A 13,670-nucleotide genomic window follows, 5' to 3' on the forward strand; every position below is an offset into this window, starting at 1 on the left:
TTACAATAATTGTATCACACACAAGTGAATTTGTATGCTCGAACGAGGATCACAGAGAAGGCGCAAAAGGCGCCAAAATTTTACAAAAGGTACTTTTAAAAAAATGCAACAACCTCTCACTTATGGCTCTCATATCTGTTTGAAGTTGAAAAGACCGGTCAATGTATGCTTATATCCGAAGAATACGGAGGAGATCCATGAAGCCTCTCCATCCTATTTTATGATGGAACGAAAGGAAGAAGGCTCTCTTGTATTTTCTGAAAAGACTGGATATAGCGGTTCCGATGCTGATACCTTTATGGTTACCATGCCCGGAGGTTTGTTAGCACCCGATGTAAAGCCTATTCATTACGGAGAGCCCTTTTGTATCAAACATGTGGCAAGCCAGAAATTTGTGGTTGTTGCAGGCTCGGAAGGAAAACATTTGGATTGCATCTTTGATTTTGTATGTGCCAAAGGTGAGGAAGAAATGTGTTTTGTGAGGAGGGAGAACCCTTTTGAGAAAAATTCAGATGAAATTGTAGACTGGTCTGAAACCAATAATGCTGACATTATTCTTCGGTTGGGAGATGGCTCCGATCACTATCCCTATGTGTTTGTATCTTGTGCCAGCATGGAGAATCTGAGAGTTGCCAAATTAATTTCGGAACCTGAGCATGCCTGTGTTTCATCTGTAACAATATTACGAGAATTTACTACTGACCAGTATGACGAAAAGAAATATGGAAGATTTGCATGTCTCTTGAAGAATCATTTGATAAAAGAGGGTGAATACACAGGGGCTCATCAAGCCTTAATTTTTGACTCTCATGCGCAACAAATTTTGAGCCTATTGCCAATTCCCCAAAACGAAGAAGAGAATTTGCTTGTCCCCTCATGTGACGAGCTCTCAAACTTGTTTCATACCATTGTGAAAAGGGAACACCTTTCAAAACAAGTAGCAAAAATTACTCTGTTAGGCAATGAATTTATCATTCCAGAAGAGAAGGAAATGCTTCTCATGCTCTTAAAGAAAGCCTATGTAGATTCATGCGCAGTTTGGCGTGCAACTCGAACCCTCAGTGGCGACACACAACTACGAGTGCTTGCCACAGTGATTGACGAGAGGTATCTTGTGTTGACAAACTGTGCAAACGACTTGGAAGCCTTCATGAGAGGTCGTTCCTTAATGGCATTATTGGTTAAACGAAGTGTCGACAACGGAAAGTTATTAGACTTTTAAAAATTATTGCTGCAAGACCACAATCAGGGAATGTCTCAATCTATAAATTTTGTCCATTCTTGTACTCTTGGTTGTATTCTTTAATTTTAGTTGACTTGACTCTGTGCATTAAAAAGTGAAAATTCGAGGAAAACAAGAAAAAACCATGAAATCAAGCAAAAACAAGGGAAATTAATTCAAAATCGATGTGCGAATTTGATCCAAATCATGTGTTTTTTCGTGTTTGTTTCATTTTTGTCCTTTCATTCAACAGAGCAAAACTCAAAACTTGAAGAATTTGAAAAAATCAAAGCTTGTGGAATTTTAATGCACAGGCCCAAGTTTTCATTTGCTTTTCAATTAATTTAATGAAATCAAAGAAGGTTGAAATAGAAATACAAACAGTCAAGAATAAATCAATTCTAATTTTCCTAGCTGTACTGAAACTAAATTAAAAGCGTGGATGTTAATTCTTTAAAAGTATCCACAAAATTTTTCTTGTAATTCACCAAAGCTTTTTGGAAAATGCGGAATAGCTATATTGGAGCAGGTAGAATATCGTGACAACAAATCTAAACACATCTCATATCCATCTCTAACATTATTGAATAAATTATTTCTATTTTCATTCAATTGCTCAAACAAAAGAGCTTGCACATTCTTTGCTCGTTTTAGAGGCACTTTCTTGAAGACCTTATTCTTTAAAATTCCACCAAAATTCGAAATTGTGACATTGCTATATTTACAAGAAGTGTCAGTCACTCTCTCAACACACATCATATTGATTAAGATACCTTGTACGTCCTTGTCTGAGAAGGTATAATTTTCATTGAACAAAATGGGCTTACTAAATGAATAATACCTCTCTGTAGTTGGGTCATACATGATAGATAGTGCTTGATAACAACATCTCTGGTTGGATAAGACAATTGGTAAATTAATGGCCAATTTGGTAACATTTCCTGGGAGAATGCCTTCCATGTATCGGTGTGGAATTGTTTTCAGACAAAATAAAGTAGCGTCGACATTTAACGATTCGTCCAGTATAGATTGAACCAATTTTGAATGCATGGCTGAAAGTACTTCCTCGGCACTAAATGGAAGATTGGCTGTTTCTTTAAAGCATCCAAATTTGATCCCTAACGCTTCCTGATCCACATAATATTTACCCTTGCTGTAGTAGATGGAAAACGGAGAGTCTTTTGTTGTGGGTTTTAGAGTTTGCCAATTTCTTCCGTGATATGAAAATATCACTTGTTTGAGGAAATTATAATCTTCAATATTGACATTGTCTCGAACAAATTCCTTCTTGGTAAATTTTGTGTAACAAAGTCCACTATGACAATTATTAGAACCCCAAACAGAGTTTGAATAATCCAGCACTTGAGCGACAATGTCTTTGTGAGCAGGGTTTGAAACGAAAGAAAGCCAGGTGTCAGACTTTTCAAATCTAAACAATACATCTGTTTTAAGTTGTCGTAAAATGATGATTCGTAACTCATCAAAGGTCGTTTCAAAAAGAGAGCATGTTTGCTCACAATTCTCACAATTTTTGAGAGACTTGAGAGAAGTTTGAATGGATGACCGTACAGAAGCATCGACATTAATTTCTCGAATTGATTGTGGTGAAAGAAATTCGTTAAATATTGCTTCAGCTTTCTGTTTAAGAATTTCTCTGTTCTCTTTTGAAATGTCCTCAATATGAATTTGATCTCTCTCATTTCCTCCCAATGTAAATAGTCCTGAAAGTGATTGTGAATATGAATCTAGACCCATGTCAGCGTTTAACTTTTGTTGTAAAGCCTCCAATAAATTATTATTGTTGAATAAAAGGGCAACAGATTGTCTTTTTGATTTAAATGTTTTGGAGTTTGAAGAAGAAAGTGAAACTCTCTTCTTCTTCGTGTCTTGTTTTCGATTGGTGTCACCACCATTTATAGTCATTCCAGAAACCATTAAATCGTCAACCGATATTGAATTATTATTCAAATTCAATGTAAGTCTCATATCATCTATTTTTTTCTTGTGTGCCTCGCTTTTAAAAGTATCAATCGCAACATAATACAATCGAATACTTTCCAAACAATCGAATAATTCCAAAACTCTAATTTTTTCACAATAGTCCTTGAAAAGAGCTTTTGTTGTCGGATGCAATAAGAGATGAATCAAGTGAATGGATCTTCCTCCAATGCTACTTGTAAAATCATAAATATTGTCATCCTCAAAAATCATTGAGGAATTGAGAGATGAAAAGGAGCTTCTATTCGTTTTGTTCTGTGACGATTGATTGCTCACACTGTCTTCATCTTCTCCAGGAGGTGAATAAACTCGAATAACAGATGAACTTGTTGGCGATGTTGCACTATTCACTCGGTATGGATACTCCCTTATTGAACTTGAAGGAAGTGAAACCACAGGAGGACCTTGTCCAGCAGCATTTGAAGAGTTTTGATACATTTGATGAATATTATGAGGTGAATAATGTTGAAAATGTTGTGATTGAGGTGGTGTATGTTGTGGTGGCGTATGTTCTCTAGAGGAGAAAGAGGCCAACGAGGATGCCGACGAGGAATGATGATGATTCGCAAGCCTCTTCAAGCTTCTTCTCCAATCGACATTTTTTTGAGGCGTAGTGTTGGTGGTCGTAGTGCCGACCGGATTCGACGCATTGGTGGAATTGGTGACCGTAGATGAAGAAGTGTTCATGGCGGTAGAGGAGGGAAAAGAAAGAATGGAAAGAGACTTGGGACGAGAAGTGGGAGGTGTGCTTGGGTTCCGAGGTGATGATTTCAGTCGTTGGTGATGATCTCCATTCTCTGCATCATTCTCTTGGTTCAAGGTGTCGAAATTATTGTTGATTGAATTGTTGTGGTTGTTGAAAACGGAGGAGGAAGAGGAGGAGGATAGACAAAACGTCGTCGAAGAAGAGGAATCATCATCAAGAAATTCAAAAAAGGAAAGAGAATTTTGTGAGAGGGTGGTGTTTTTGGAGTTGATGATATTGTTATTATTACTCGTCATTGTACTGCTGCTACTGGAATGGATGAGAGGATTGGGAATATTGGTGGTCGTTGTCGTCTCCGATGGATAACGTTTTTCCTCGTGATGATGATTGCATTCAATGTTTGTATGATGATATTCACCGTTAGAAAATTGATTTGAAATTGGCATGGTTTGCTGATGATGATGATTTGTATAGCATGAAGGGAAATGAGAGGACTTTTTGTGGCAATTCTTATTATTATCCTGACCAAAATTGTTTTTTGGATTCACTGTGCATGACGATTCAAGTTGTTGGAATGGCACTGGTTCACTCAATGATGTGTTTACAACTCGTTGATGTTGTGAAGAAGCGGATGATGTTTGTTGATGGTAGTAATGAGAGGAGGTAGTAGCAGCAGTTGAGGCTGACATTTTCTTCAAGTCTTGGATGACGAAGGACTTCTACTTGTTGTAGTCAATTGAGACCGGAGATAACGGCAGTGCCTCTCCCCAGTATCAATTTTGTATGCTGGCATCACATAGGGATGACAACTGACCAGTTGAGGAAATACCGATAAAAATGGATCTCTGTTTTGAACTAATCAATTTCTCTCGACATTGGCACCAATTAGTTCAATTTTTCCCACGGCATGCAACATGCAACTGTTGTGTTCGTTCCATCTCTCTGAGGATAATTAAAGAACCTTTTCAATTCTATTGTTTGTTTGTTTCATTCAGTTTATTACCTTCTTTTGTAAATAATAACAACTGAAGAGGAATTCCTTTTCTCACTCATAATATTCTCAGAAAATTCTGATCTGTTCAAACTCACACTCTCTCAGTAGTCATGGTTCGTCATCCCAAACTCATCCCACCACCAATCGAATCTTAAAAAAATGAGCCAAATCAACCAGAGAGGTATTGGTGATGGAATGACCCCCACAACCTCACCAATATCGAATCCATCGAATCCATCATCATCATCATCCAATCCTCCAGCACCGACTATGATGGGAGTGATTGGTTCCATTTCTTTGAATATTGCTGCTTCAGTCGGAACCATTTTTATCAACAAACACTTGTTTCAAAATTTGGGTTTTGTTGGTTTGGGAACCACACTCACGGTTTTTCACTTTATATTTTGTTTTGTATTTACTGGGTTAACAGCTATGTTGGGAATATTTCAACCAAAGAGATTACCCTTGTTGAAGGTCCTTCCGATTAGTTTGGCCTTTTGTGGATATGTTGTTTTTAATAATATTAGTTTGGCCTATAATAGTGTGTCGTTTTATCAGGTGAGTAGTAGTTGATGTACATCATGAAATGAGATTAATCATCCTCCAAAAATTCCGGTTTCAAACTATTTTCTTGTGTGGATTCACACGCATTCATGATCTTTCTCATTGGTTGACCACCTATCAACACTCTCGATCCCTACTCGGTATTGGACATCATTGGTCATCCTTGGAATCCATTTCAATGAATTGAAACGTACTATTGAATTTTTCATTGCGCTATTTCATTCAACCAATTCCCCATATCCAAAACAAATCCTTCCCGAATGCAAATATTGTTTTTATTTGCTACTTGTGATATTTCCTCACTCGACAGGTCATGAAAATTATGTGTACTCCTTGCATCATTCTCATTGAATACTTCTTCTACCGAAAAACTCCAGACAGAAGAATTCTATTTCCTTTGATTCCAGTCTGTGTTGGTACATTTATCACAGTCTTTACAGATTTAGAAATGAATTACTATGGAACTATCATGGCCATATTAGCTGTTTTAACAAATTCAATGTATACAATTTATGGAACTGAAAAGCAAAAAGAGTTGAAAGCCAATTCTCTTCAAATTTTGCTCTATCAATCGATCATGAGTGCTGTAATTTTATCCGTCACCATTCCATTCTTTGATGATATGGAAGTATTGCCAGAATATGATTTCAGAGATGCCAATAATCTTTTCTGGATTATTTTCAGTTGTGTCACTGCATTCTTTGTAAATGTTAGCTTCTTTTTAGTTGCTGGAAAGACCTCACCATTAAGGTAAGTGTGAAATTGCATATTTTGGCAGCAGTGACATGTTATTGTAATAATTCAAATGACAAATTGGTTTCACCACGCCACTTGAAACATTGATGATCGACACAACCTGCTTCAATGTCATCCTTTAAACGGTAATCATGTCATGACTGTCACACAGTGTCAATGTTGTTGGCTACTTTAAGACTGTACTTGTTTTCATTGGAGGTATTATGCTCTTCACAGACATTGTCTCAGCCAAGAATTTATTGGGTGTCACCCTTACCTTGCTTGGCGTTGCTTGGTACACGTATGAAAAGTATAAAATCACACAAGAAAGTGTCCTTGTATTGCCAACCACCAATAAGTAAAAATTTTCAATCTCACATTATTTCCAAAACCTTAAAGTGAGCTTGGTGAAGAGCTAGGGATATTCAAAAACTTCATTTGGACAATACTGGGAATGGACATCGAAATGACTTGAGGAAACTAGTCAGGACCAGCCCCACTGTAATGTTTAGTTAAGGCAAAACCAATGAGACGCTGAAGGTTGACATGTGCGTTTCTGCCCAAGTTCTGTTCATGTCAACCTCGGAAAGATCCAATGAATTCATTTTCCGTGATCGATAAATGGATCGAAATTTCACACGAAAATGATTCCAATTCGAAACGGAGCCCAAACCAAACTTCTCCGCCATCAACTTTAAAAACACACACTTCCATTCAGATCTTCCAAGAAACCATATCTTCAAAAAAAATATCATTTTCACTTTGCATTATTGAAAAAACATGCTCTACGCCACTCCCTTTCCTCCCACCTCCTCCTCCGCAAATGCCAACTATGTCATCACCTATGATACACTTCTCGAAAAATTTGAAGACATGTATCCCATCTTGTTGGAGAATCGTGTGAGTCCTCAACAATTCTCGGAAACCATCGCTCGTTGTAGTCAAATCATGCGAGAACACATGGCTCACATACAAGCTCGTCCTCTCCGTGCTTTTTTAATTGTTTTTGGTATTGTGATGATTTCCACCTTGTTGCTTACAGCCATTCCGTTGATGATCTACTTTTTGGCATATGCAAATAATGATCAATACAACAATGGATGGTGGGTTTGGATTACCTTTCCCATTCTCTATGTGTTTGTCATTATTGGACTTAGCATGTGGTCCATCCGAAGAAGACAACAAATTGTGAAGCGACATGCTCAATGTAAAGCCGATTTGCAACAATTCCTTCAATCTGAGAATCAAAACAAGTACATGCGAGTAGGAGTTCAATTCGTGTTGGATTATAATACAAGTATTATTATGGGTAGTCGGTACACGACGATAATGACCTACAAACATTTGGTGAGTGTTCCATCCGTTGCTCTCTATATCAACAACCAACAACAACAACACGGAGGTGCCATGATGGTTCCAGTGGTAGTGGCTCAACAACAACCACCCATGATGGTTGGACAAGTGGGATATCAACAAGTCATGCCCTCTTATCAAGTACCACCAACAAGTGCTGCAACTACCACAAGTTCTGCGACTCCAATCTATTACACACAGCAACCCATTCGTGAAGATGAGAAAATGGATCAACCAAATCAACCCTTGATGCAACAACAACATCACTACATGTAAAACGATTGTGTTTTATGAGGTTTTATATAAAAGGAAAATTGGTGAGAATCACCGTCAATAAAACATTCTTGTTTCTACGCTTGTTGAGGGGTGTTGCTTGCTGCGAAACACCGTTGTTTTGAGAACGTTCACATTTCGTTTAGTTTTCACATATAAAGTTTTCAATATTTGTTGAGGAAGTGCTTTCCTTATTTGATAATGTTAGATTCATATGACTTCCCGTCAAAGTTTTCCCTTTTTTCACACACAAAAAAAACAGATTATTCACACCACCAAAACCTCTCCTTATGATGCGTTTCAACATCTCTTTGGTTGTTATTGTTATTTCTCTCGTTGATTTAATTGCCTCTTCTTGCATGGCACAACAATGCAAGAATCGCAAACCTTTCGCTGATCCAGCTCCTTGCCCTTCTTGTACTTTCTGTAACGCCACAAAAACCTCTTCTTGCTGCACTGCTGCTGAAGATTCTTCTGCTTCACTTGGTGCTGAATGATTTCCACCGATTGTTATGATCAATTTAAAATGATTGCTTGTGCTATTTGTGATCCAAATAATCAACAATATGTGAATGAGAATGGAACTTTGGTGATGTGTAGGGGTGTCTGTGAAAAATTCGCAATCGCTTGTAAATTCAACTCAAGTTTTTGTTATAACATGCCAATGACTAATTGTTGGACCTACATCATTCCTACCAGCAATTCGCCACACCACAAGGAATTCTTAACATGGATGTCAAGTTTGGTAGTCTTGATTATGGCTCTTGTGATTGGAGTTTTCATGTTATTAGGAGATTGGAGGTGAGGAACATACCACATTCTTATACAAATAGCCATTTGGAACATCATGAAGAGTCCGCAACATTAAAGATTTCACTCGAGAACCAACCTCTCCAACTCTTGTAGGGAACACACTTGTAAGGTTTGCAGATGATTGTGTTTAAGAAGAATGAGGAGTTATTAACGAATCATAGATTTATTCTTTGTGGATTGTGTCATGCCATAGTATGGGTAACACTTTACTACCTTTTCTATTAAATTCCAATGTCCAAACAAATAGACATGAGATTTCTATTGGTTGTGTAGATTTCAGTGCATTGAAAGTCCTTAGTTCATTTCTTTTCTATAATAGTGTCATGCAGTGATGAATAATAACTGGAAAGAAGTTAGGAAATCAGGAGAATTGAAAGTCTCTAAAAAGAATTGTTTATTCTTCATTCCTTGCCATTGCCTTTTCAACACTTGCATAATGTCACAGATAATATCTGTAGCAATGATCCATCTACAGTTCATCAATCTCCCACGAAATGAATTATTCCCGTTTCGCAGTTGTTAACCAATAGAAGTGTATTCCTTATTTGGAAATATTAGTAGTCATACCAAATACCCTAATGATGAAAAATATGCCTCAAAATGTCATGAGTGCATTTCAGAAAGGGCGGTTACACGGTTAATTGCAAAATAGAACCTTTCTCACCCTTCCAATGGCCTCTCATCTTTGTACAATGATAAATTCCCAACACTTCATGTTTTTTCACACACTCAAAAAAAAAAACAAATCATTTACACCAAAGTCACTACTCCTGATGATGCGTTTCAACACCTCTTTGCTTGTTATTGTCATTGCACTCGTTGCTTTGCTTGCCTCTTCTTGCTTGGCTCAACAATGCAAGAATCGCAATCCTTTTGCTGATCCAGCTCCTTGCCCTTCGTGTACTTTCTGTACAGCCACAAAATCCTCTTCATGCTGCACTGCTGCTGAAGATTCTGCTGCTTCACTTGGTGCTGCCTTTGCTCAATTGATTTCCACTGGTTGTTATGATCTCATGAAAATGGGTGCTTGTGCCATTTGTGATCCAAAGAATCAACAATATGTGGTGAATGGAACATTGGTGGTGTGTAAGAGTGCTTGTCAAAGAGCGACAAGTGCTTGTGGAGGTGCAACCAGTGCTTGTGATTCAATGCCAACTACTGATTGTTGGAGTGGAGCTGTTGTTCAAAAGATGACAGGTTTTGTCGTTGTCGCTGCCATGATGACTGCTGCAATTTTCTTGTTGTAAATGTTTTGATGTCATCTTTTCAATAAGAAGAATAAACGATCAAAGACAGTGAATTTCACTGTTAATATCCTAAAACAATATTCAAAGTTTAACAGTTTTTTGAAGAATTGACAGGTAGGTTTTCTCACTTTTGTGAGTCTTCCTTATGTCAAATCTCTTTCTCATTGTTTAGAATGAATATGATTTGAGAATGGGTGAAAAGACGAGTTAGTGAGTAAGAAATATGACCTCTACTCATGAGAAAAGAGTTCCATGAGGAGAGGCTATAGGTCTGACGTAATGGTGAAATCGAATTCGATCAATGTATAATATTCCTGTATCTCTAATGACAAATCCAACAGTTCGTTGACACTGTTGACGAAAGTCTCACAATTACCTCTTCGGGTTTCTTCAATCACATTACACAATTTTTGAATCTTGTGTCAACTTTTCTTCCACGACAATTCTCGTGTCTCACACTCAAAAGAATTCTCAACCAAAAAAATCCTACATGAAGAAACCACAAAAATTACATCTTGTCGCTTGTGGTTTCATGTGGGTTTTGCTATACACTCTCTCTGTTCAAGCTCAACAATGTAAAAATCGTGAACCTTTCGCTGATCCCTCTCCATGTCCTACTGGAAAATGATTTCAATCAGTTGTTATGCAGAAGCCAAAATGAACAGTTGTGCCATTTGTGATCAAAAGAATCAACAATATGTGAATGAGAAAGGAATCTTGGTGATGTGTAAAAGCGTTTGTCAAAGAGCTGCCGTTGCATGTGGTTTATCATGGACTCATTGTGAATCATTGCCAAGTATTAATTGTTGGAATGAAGCTTTTTCAATGATGGAATGGACGAGAGGTGTGGTCTTGGTTGCCTTGATGATGGTTTTCAGCGTTTTCATCACGTTGTAAATGAGGATGATTGGAATTGAAGGAATGGAAAGTTAAATGTTTATGATTTTCACATCAATAAAGGGTCAATTTCGTTAAACATTAAAAATCAATACATGATTCAGATTGATTCTGAGCAATTGGTTCTTATCCTGTCACACTGTGTAATTTTCATGTTTTCCCTCTTAAAATTTGAATGTTGTTTACAGAGGTTCAACAGTATTCCCGTTTTCATTGTGTTAACTGTAAATGAAAACCTTTGGTCGACCGTTCGCTCTATTATAAACTTTTGAAAATGCCCCATTAATTGTTTAGACATAAATATCCACTAAATTAATTTGATTCGTGATCTCTTCTGAACCATTTATAATGGCAAACCTTCAAATAATTGGAACCGTGGACCTTTAGTCTCACAATGGCCTTTTCGAAGGAGCGAAAACTTTGTTCGATCCCTTCAATCACGCTACAAAATTTTTGAACCTTGTGTCAAAAATTTTTTGACCATAAAACTCGTTTCACAATTTGTACAATCAACATTCTTTCATATCTATTGTAATGGGATGTAAAAACATTTACATTCAGAAATTGTCTAGTATCTTGTCTTACAGAATTGACATCATATGAATTGAGTATCAATGAAAAGCAAACAATCGAATCCAATCAAAAGCTATCTTTGAGTCCATTCGACAAGCAGGGGTTGGAAGAGAATCACAAGCACTCTTTCCAGTTATGGTACAATATCCATTGCTTACCATTTATCGAAAGAGAATGAAGGTGCTCCATTTGTTGCCTAAAATGACAACTTGGATCATAGGTGGTTCAAGGAATGCATCAGTGAGGAGAGACAAAGCGCAAGCAACCAGAATGGTTTGGAACAGACTGGTTACTCACGAAGCTTTTTCTCTCTGGATCACCTTCCCTGACTGTGTGAAAATAGTTCTTCAAATGTAAGGATAATCTTGTTTTATATATTCCGCAACAAAACTCGTCAAATAGGACTCTAGGAGAGACTGTAAAATCTTACGCCAATATTTTAATTCACAAGTTAATCTCTTGTGGTGAAGAATATTCTTGAAGAATCGAGTTGAAGAAATTCCAGAATGTTCTTCAAAGGCATCTCGGAGAGAAATAATTATTGACAGCTGATCCATTGTCGCACCTGGTTTTGCTTTCTTCCACTAATCACTCCAAATCAGATCAACATACCTCATTCATCATGTTGATACTTCCAGTACAATTCGTTGCATTACAAAACAATTGACGAGTCTCTAACGATAGAACAAAAGTAGATCAATATTCCTCAAAATCACATGTCGCGACATGAGCTCAATAAATGTCTACACACGCCTCTTTCCTGTCGAGTTTATTCACACCCTCAAAAAAACAACTTTTTCACACTCCAAACCATCTACTCCTGATGATGCGTTTCAACATCTCTTTGCTTGTTGTTGTCATTGCACTTGTTGCTTTGCTTGCCTCTTCTTCTTCTTGCTTTGCTCAACAATGCAAGAATCGCAAAACTTTCGCAGATCCAACCGCATGTACTTCTTGTACTTTCTGTACAGCCACAAAATCCTCTTCATGCTGCACTGCTGCTGAAGATTCTGCTGCTTCACTTGCTGCTTCAGTGGGTCAATTAGTTTCCACTGGTTGTTATGATCTCATGAAAATGGGTGCTTGTGCTATTTGTGATCCAAAGAATCAACAATTTGTGAATGAGAATGGAACATTGGTTGTTTGTAAGAGTGCCTGCCAAAGAGTGGTGAGTGCATGTGGTTTAACAAGTGTCTCTTGTGATTCAATGCCAACCACTAATTGTTGGAGTGGAGCCCTCTCTGTTGTGATGTTATGGAAGGCAAGTTTGGTCTTCATGGTCATGATGATTGGAGTTGTTTTCATGTTGTAAATGAAGTGAAACAAAAGAAACACAAAGAAATGAAGAAATCCTTCACTTGTTTGGATCCTCTCAATAAAGAAATATGATCTTTTGTTAACAACATGCGGTAAGGATGATCCTTTCAGGGGAATGTGTGAATGCTGTCTTTTCTTCTTGAGAAGAATTCCAATCTGTGAGTCTTCTTTGTCCATTCTTTGGGTGTTTGTGTGGATTGAAATAATACCTGTGATATTGAGTTTTGTTTATTGGTGAGCAAATCTTTGGTCACTTATCAGCTGGATCGAAACAATCGATGTCTCACGGGTGGGATCTGTTGTTGTCGTTGATAAGAGCACCATGACTAGGTGCAAGCCTAAAGAAACATTGCAAGAGCAATCATTCTTTATTCAATCCATTGAAAGATCAATTTAAAACATCATCATCAACACACCAATGCTCATCATCATCATGGCCACCAACATTTCCATCTTTGGAATTACAGAGAATGCACCACTCCAACAATCAGTGGTTGGCATTGAATCACAAGCACTGGTTGCACCTCCACAAGCACTTGCCAATCTTTGACAAGCACTCTTACACACCACCAATGTTCCATTCACCACATATTGTTGATTCTTTGGATCACAAATGGCACAAGCACTCATTCTCACTTGATCATAACATTGTGTGGAAATCAACTTGGCAGCATTAGCAGAAGCAGAGGCAAGGTTGTCATCCACAGCAGAACAACATGATGAAGATGCAGTGGCGGTGCAGAAAGTGCAAGAACTGCATGCAGATGAATTAGTGAATGGATTACGGTTCTTGCATTGTTGAGCTTGTACGAAATTAGCGATGAACAAGAGACTCATAAGGGAAAGAATCAATGCAAACAATGCAAGGATTGGTTTCATTTTGTAAGTCTATGTGTGGATTGTTTTTGAATTGTTTTTTTGTGATGGAGTGAATGACGGAGAGGAATGCATCCAATTTAAACCAATTCTCTTATCCTT

General features: G+C 37.6%; 7 protein-coding genes across 7 annotated transcripts; 5 read left to right on the forward strand and 2 right to left on the reverse strand.

The window, feature by feature from the left end:
* Window positions 1-103: 103 nt before the first annotated feature.
* Window positions 104-1,222, forward strand: FDP41_000590 (uncharacterized protein; the record flags this gene model as incomplete). The annotated part of the gene is made up of 1 exon (XM_044709475.1): window positions 104-1,222. The coding sequence occupies one exon, from the start codon at window positions 104-106 to the stop codon at window positions 1,220-1,222; it is 1,119 nt and encodes a 372-aa protein (XP_044569404.1).
* Window positions 1,223-1,675: 453 nt separating this feature from the next.
* FDP41_000591 (uncharacterized protein) lies at window positions 1,676-4,615 on the reverse strand (the record flags this gene model as incomplete). The annotated part of the gene is made up of 1 exon (XM_044709486.1): window positions 1,676-4,615. The coding sequence occupies one exon, from the start codon at window positions 4,613-4,615 to the stop codon at window positions 1,676-1,678; it is 2,940 nt and encodes a 979-aa protein (XP_044569405.1).
* A 464-nt stretch (window positions 4,616-5,079) lies between these two features.
* On the forward strand, window positions 5,080-6,581 carry FDP41_000592 (uncharacterized protein; the record flags this gene model as incomplete). Its single annotated transcript, XM_044709497.1, has 3 exons — window positions 5,080-5,478; window positions 5,795-6,234; window positions 6,392-6,581. 3 exons carry the CDS (start codon window positions 5,080-5,082, stop codon window positions 6,579-6,581), a joined length of 1,029 nt encoding a protein of 342 aa, XP_044569406.1.
* Window positions 6,582-6,999: 418 nt separating this feature from the next.
* FDP41_000593 (uncharacterized protein) lies at window positions 7,000-7,848 on the forward strand (the record flags this gene model as incomplete). Its single annotated transcript, XM_044709508.1, has 1 exon — window positions 7,000-7,848. The coding sequence occupies one exon, from the start codon at window positions 7,000-7,002 to the stop codon at window positions 7,846-7,848; it is 849 nt and encodes a 282-aa protein (XP_044569407.1).
* Window positions 7,849-9,431: 1,583 nt separating this feature from the next.
* On the forward strand, window positions 9,432-9,905 carry FDP41_000594 (uncharacterized protein; the record flags this gene model as incomplete). The annotated part of the gene is made up of 1 exon (XM_044709519.1): window positions 9,432-9,905. The coding sequence occupies one exon, from the start codon at window positions 9,432-9,434 to the stop codon at window positions 9,903-9,905; it is 474 nt and encodes a 157-aa protein (XP_044569408.1).
* A 2,293-nt stretch (window positions 9,906-12,198) lies between these two features.
* FDP41_000595 (uncharacterized protein) lies at window positions 12,199-12,687 on the forward strand (the record flags this gene model as incomplete). Its single annotated transcript, XM_044709530.1, has 1 exon — window positions 12,199-12,687. The coding sequence occupies one exon, from the start codon at window positions 12,199-12,201 to the stop codon at window positions 12,685-12,687; it is 489 nt and encodes a 162-aa protein (XP_044569409.1).
* Window positions 12,688-13,085: 398 nt separating this feature from the next.
* FDP41_000596 (uncharacterized protein) lies at window positions 13,086-13,571 on the reverse strand (the record flags this gene model as incomplete). Its single annotated transcript, XM_044709541.1, has 1 exon — window positions 13,086-13,571. The coding sequence occupies one exon, from the start codon at window positions 13,569-13,571 to the stop codon at window positions 13,086-13,088; it is 486 nt and encodes a 161-aa protein (XP_044569410.1).
* Between the last annotated feature and the right edge of the window lie 99 nt (window positions 13,572-13,670).

The sequence above is a fragment of the Naegleria fowleri genome (assembly GCF_008403515.1).
Source record: "Naegleria fowleri strain ATCC 30894 chromosome Unknown tig2, whole genome shotgun sequence".
NCBI lineage: Eukaryota > Heterolobosea > Eutetramitea > Acrasida > Naegleriidae > Naegleria > Naegleria fowleri.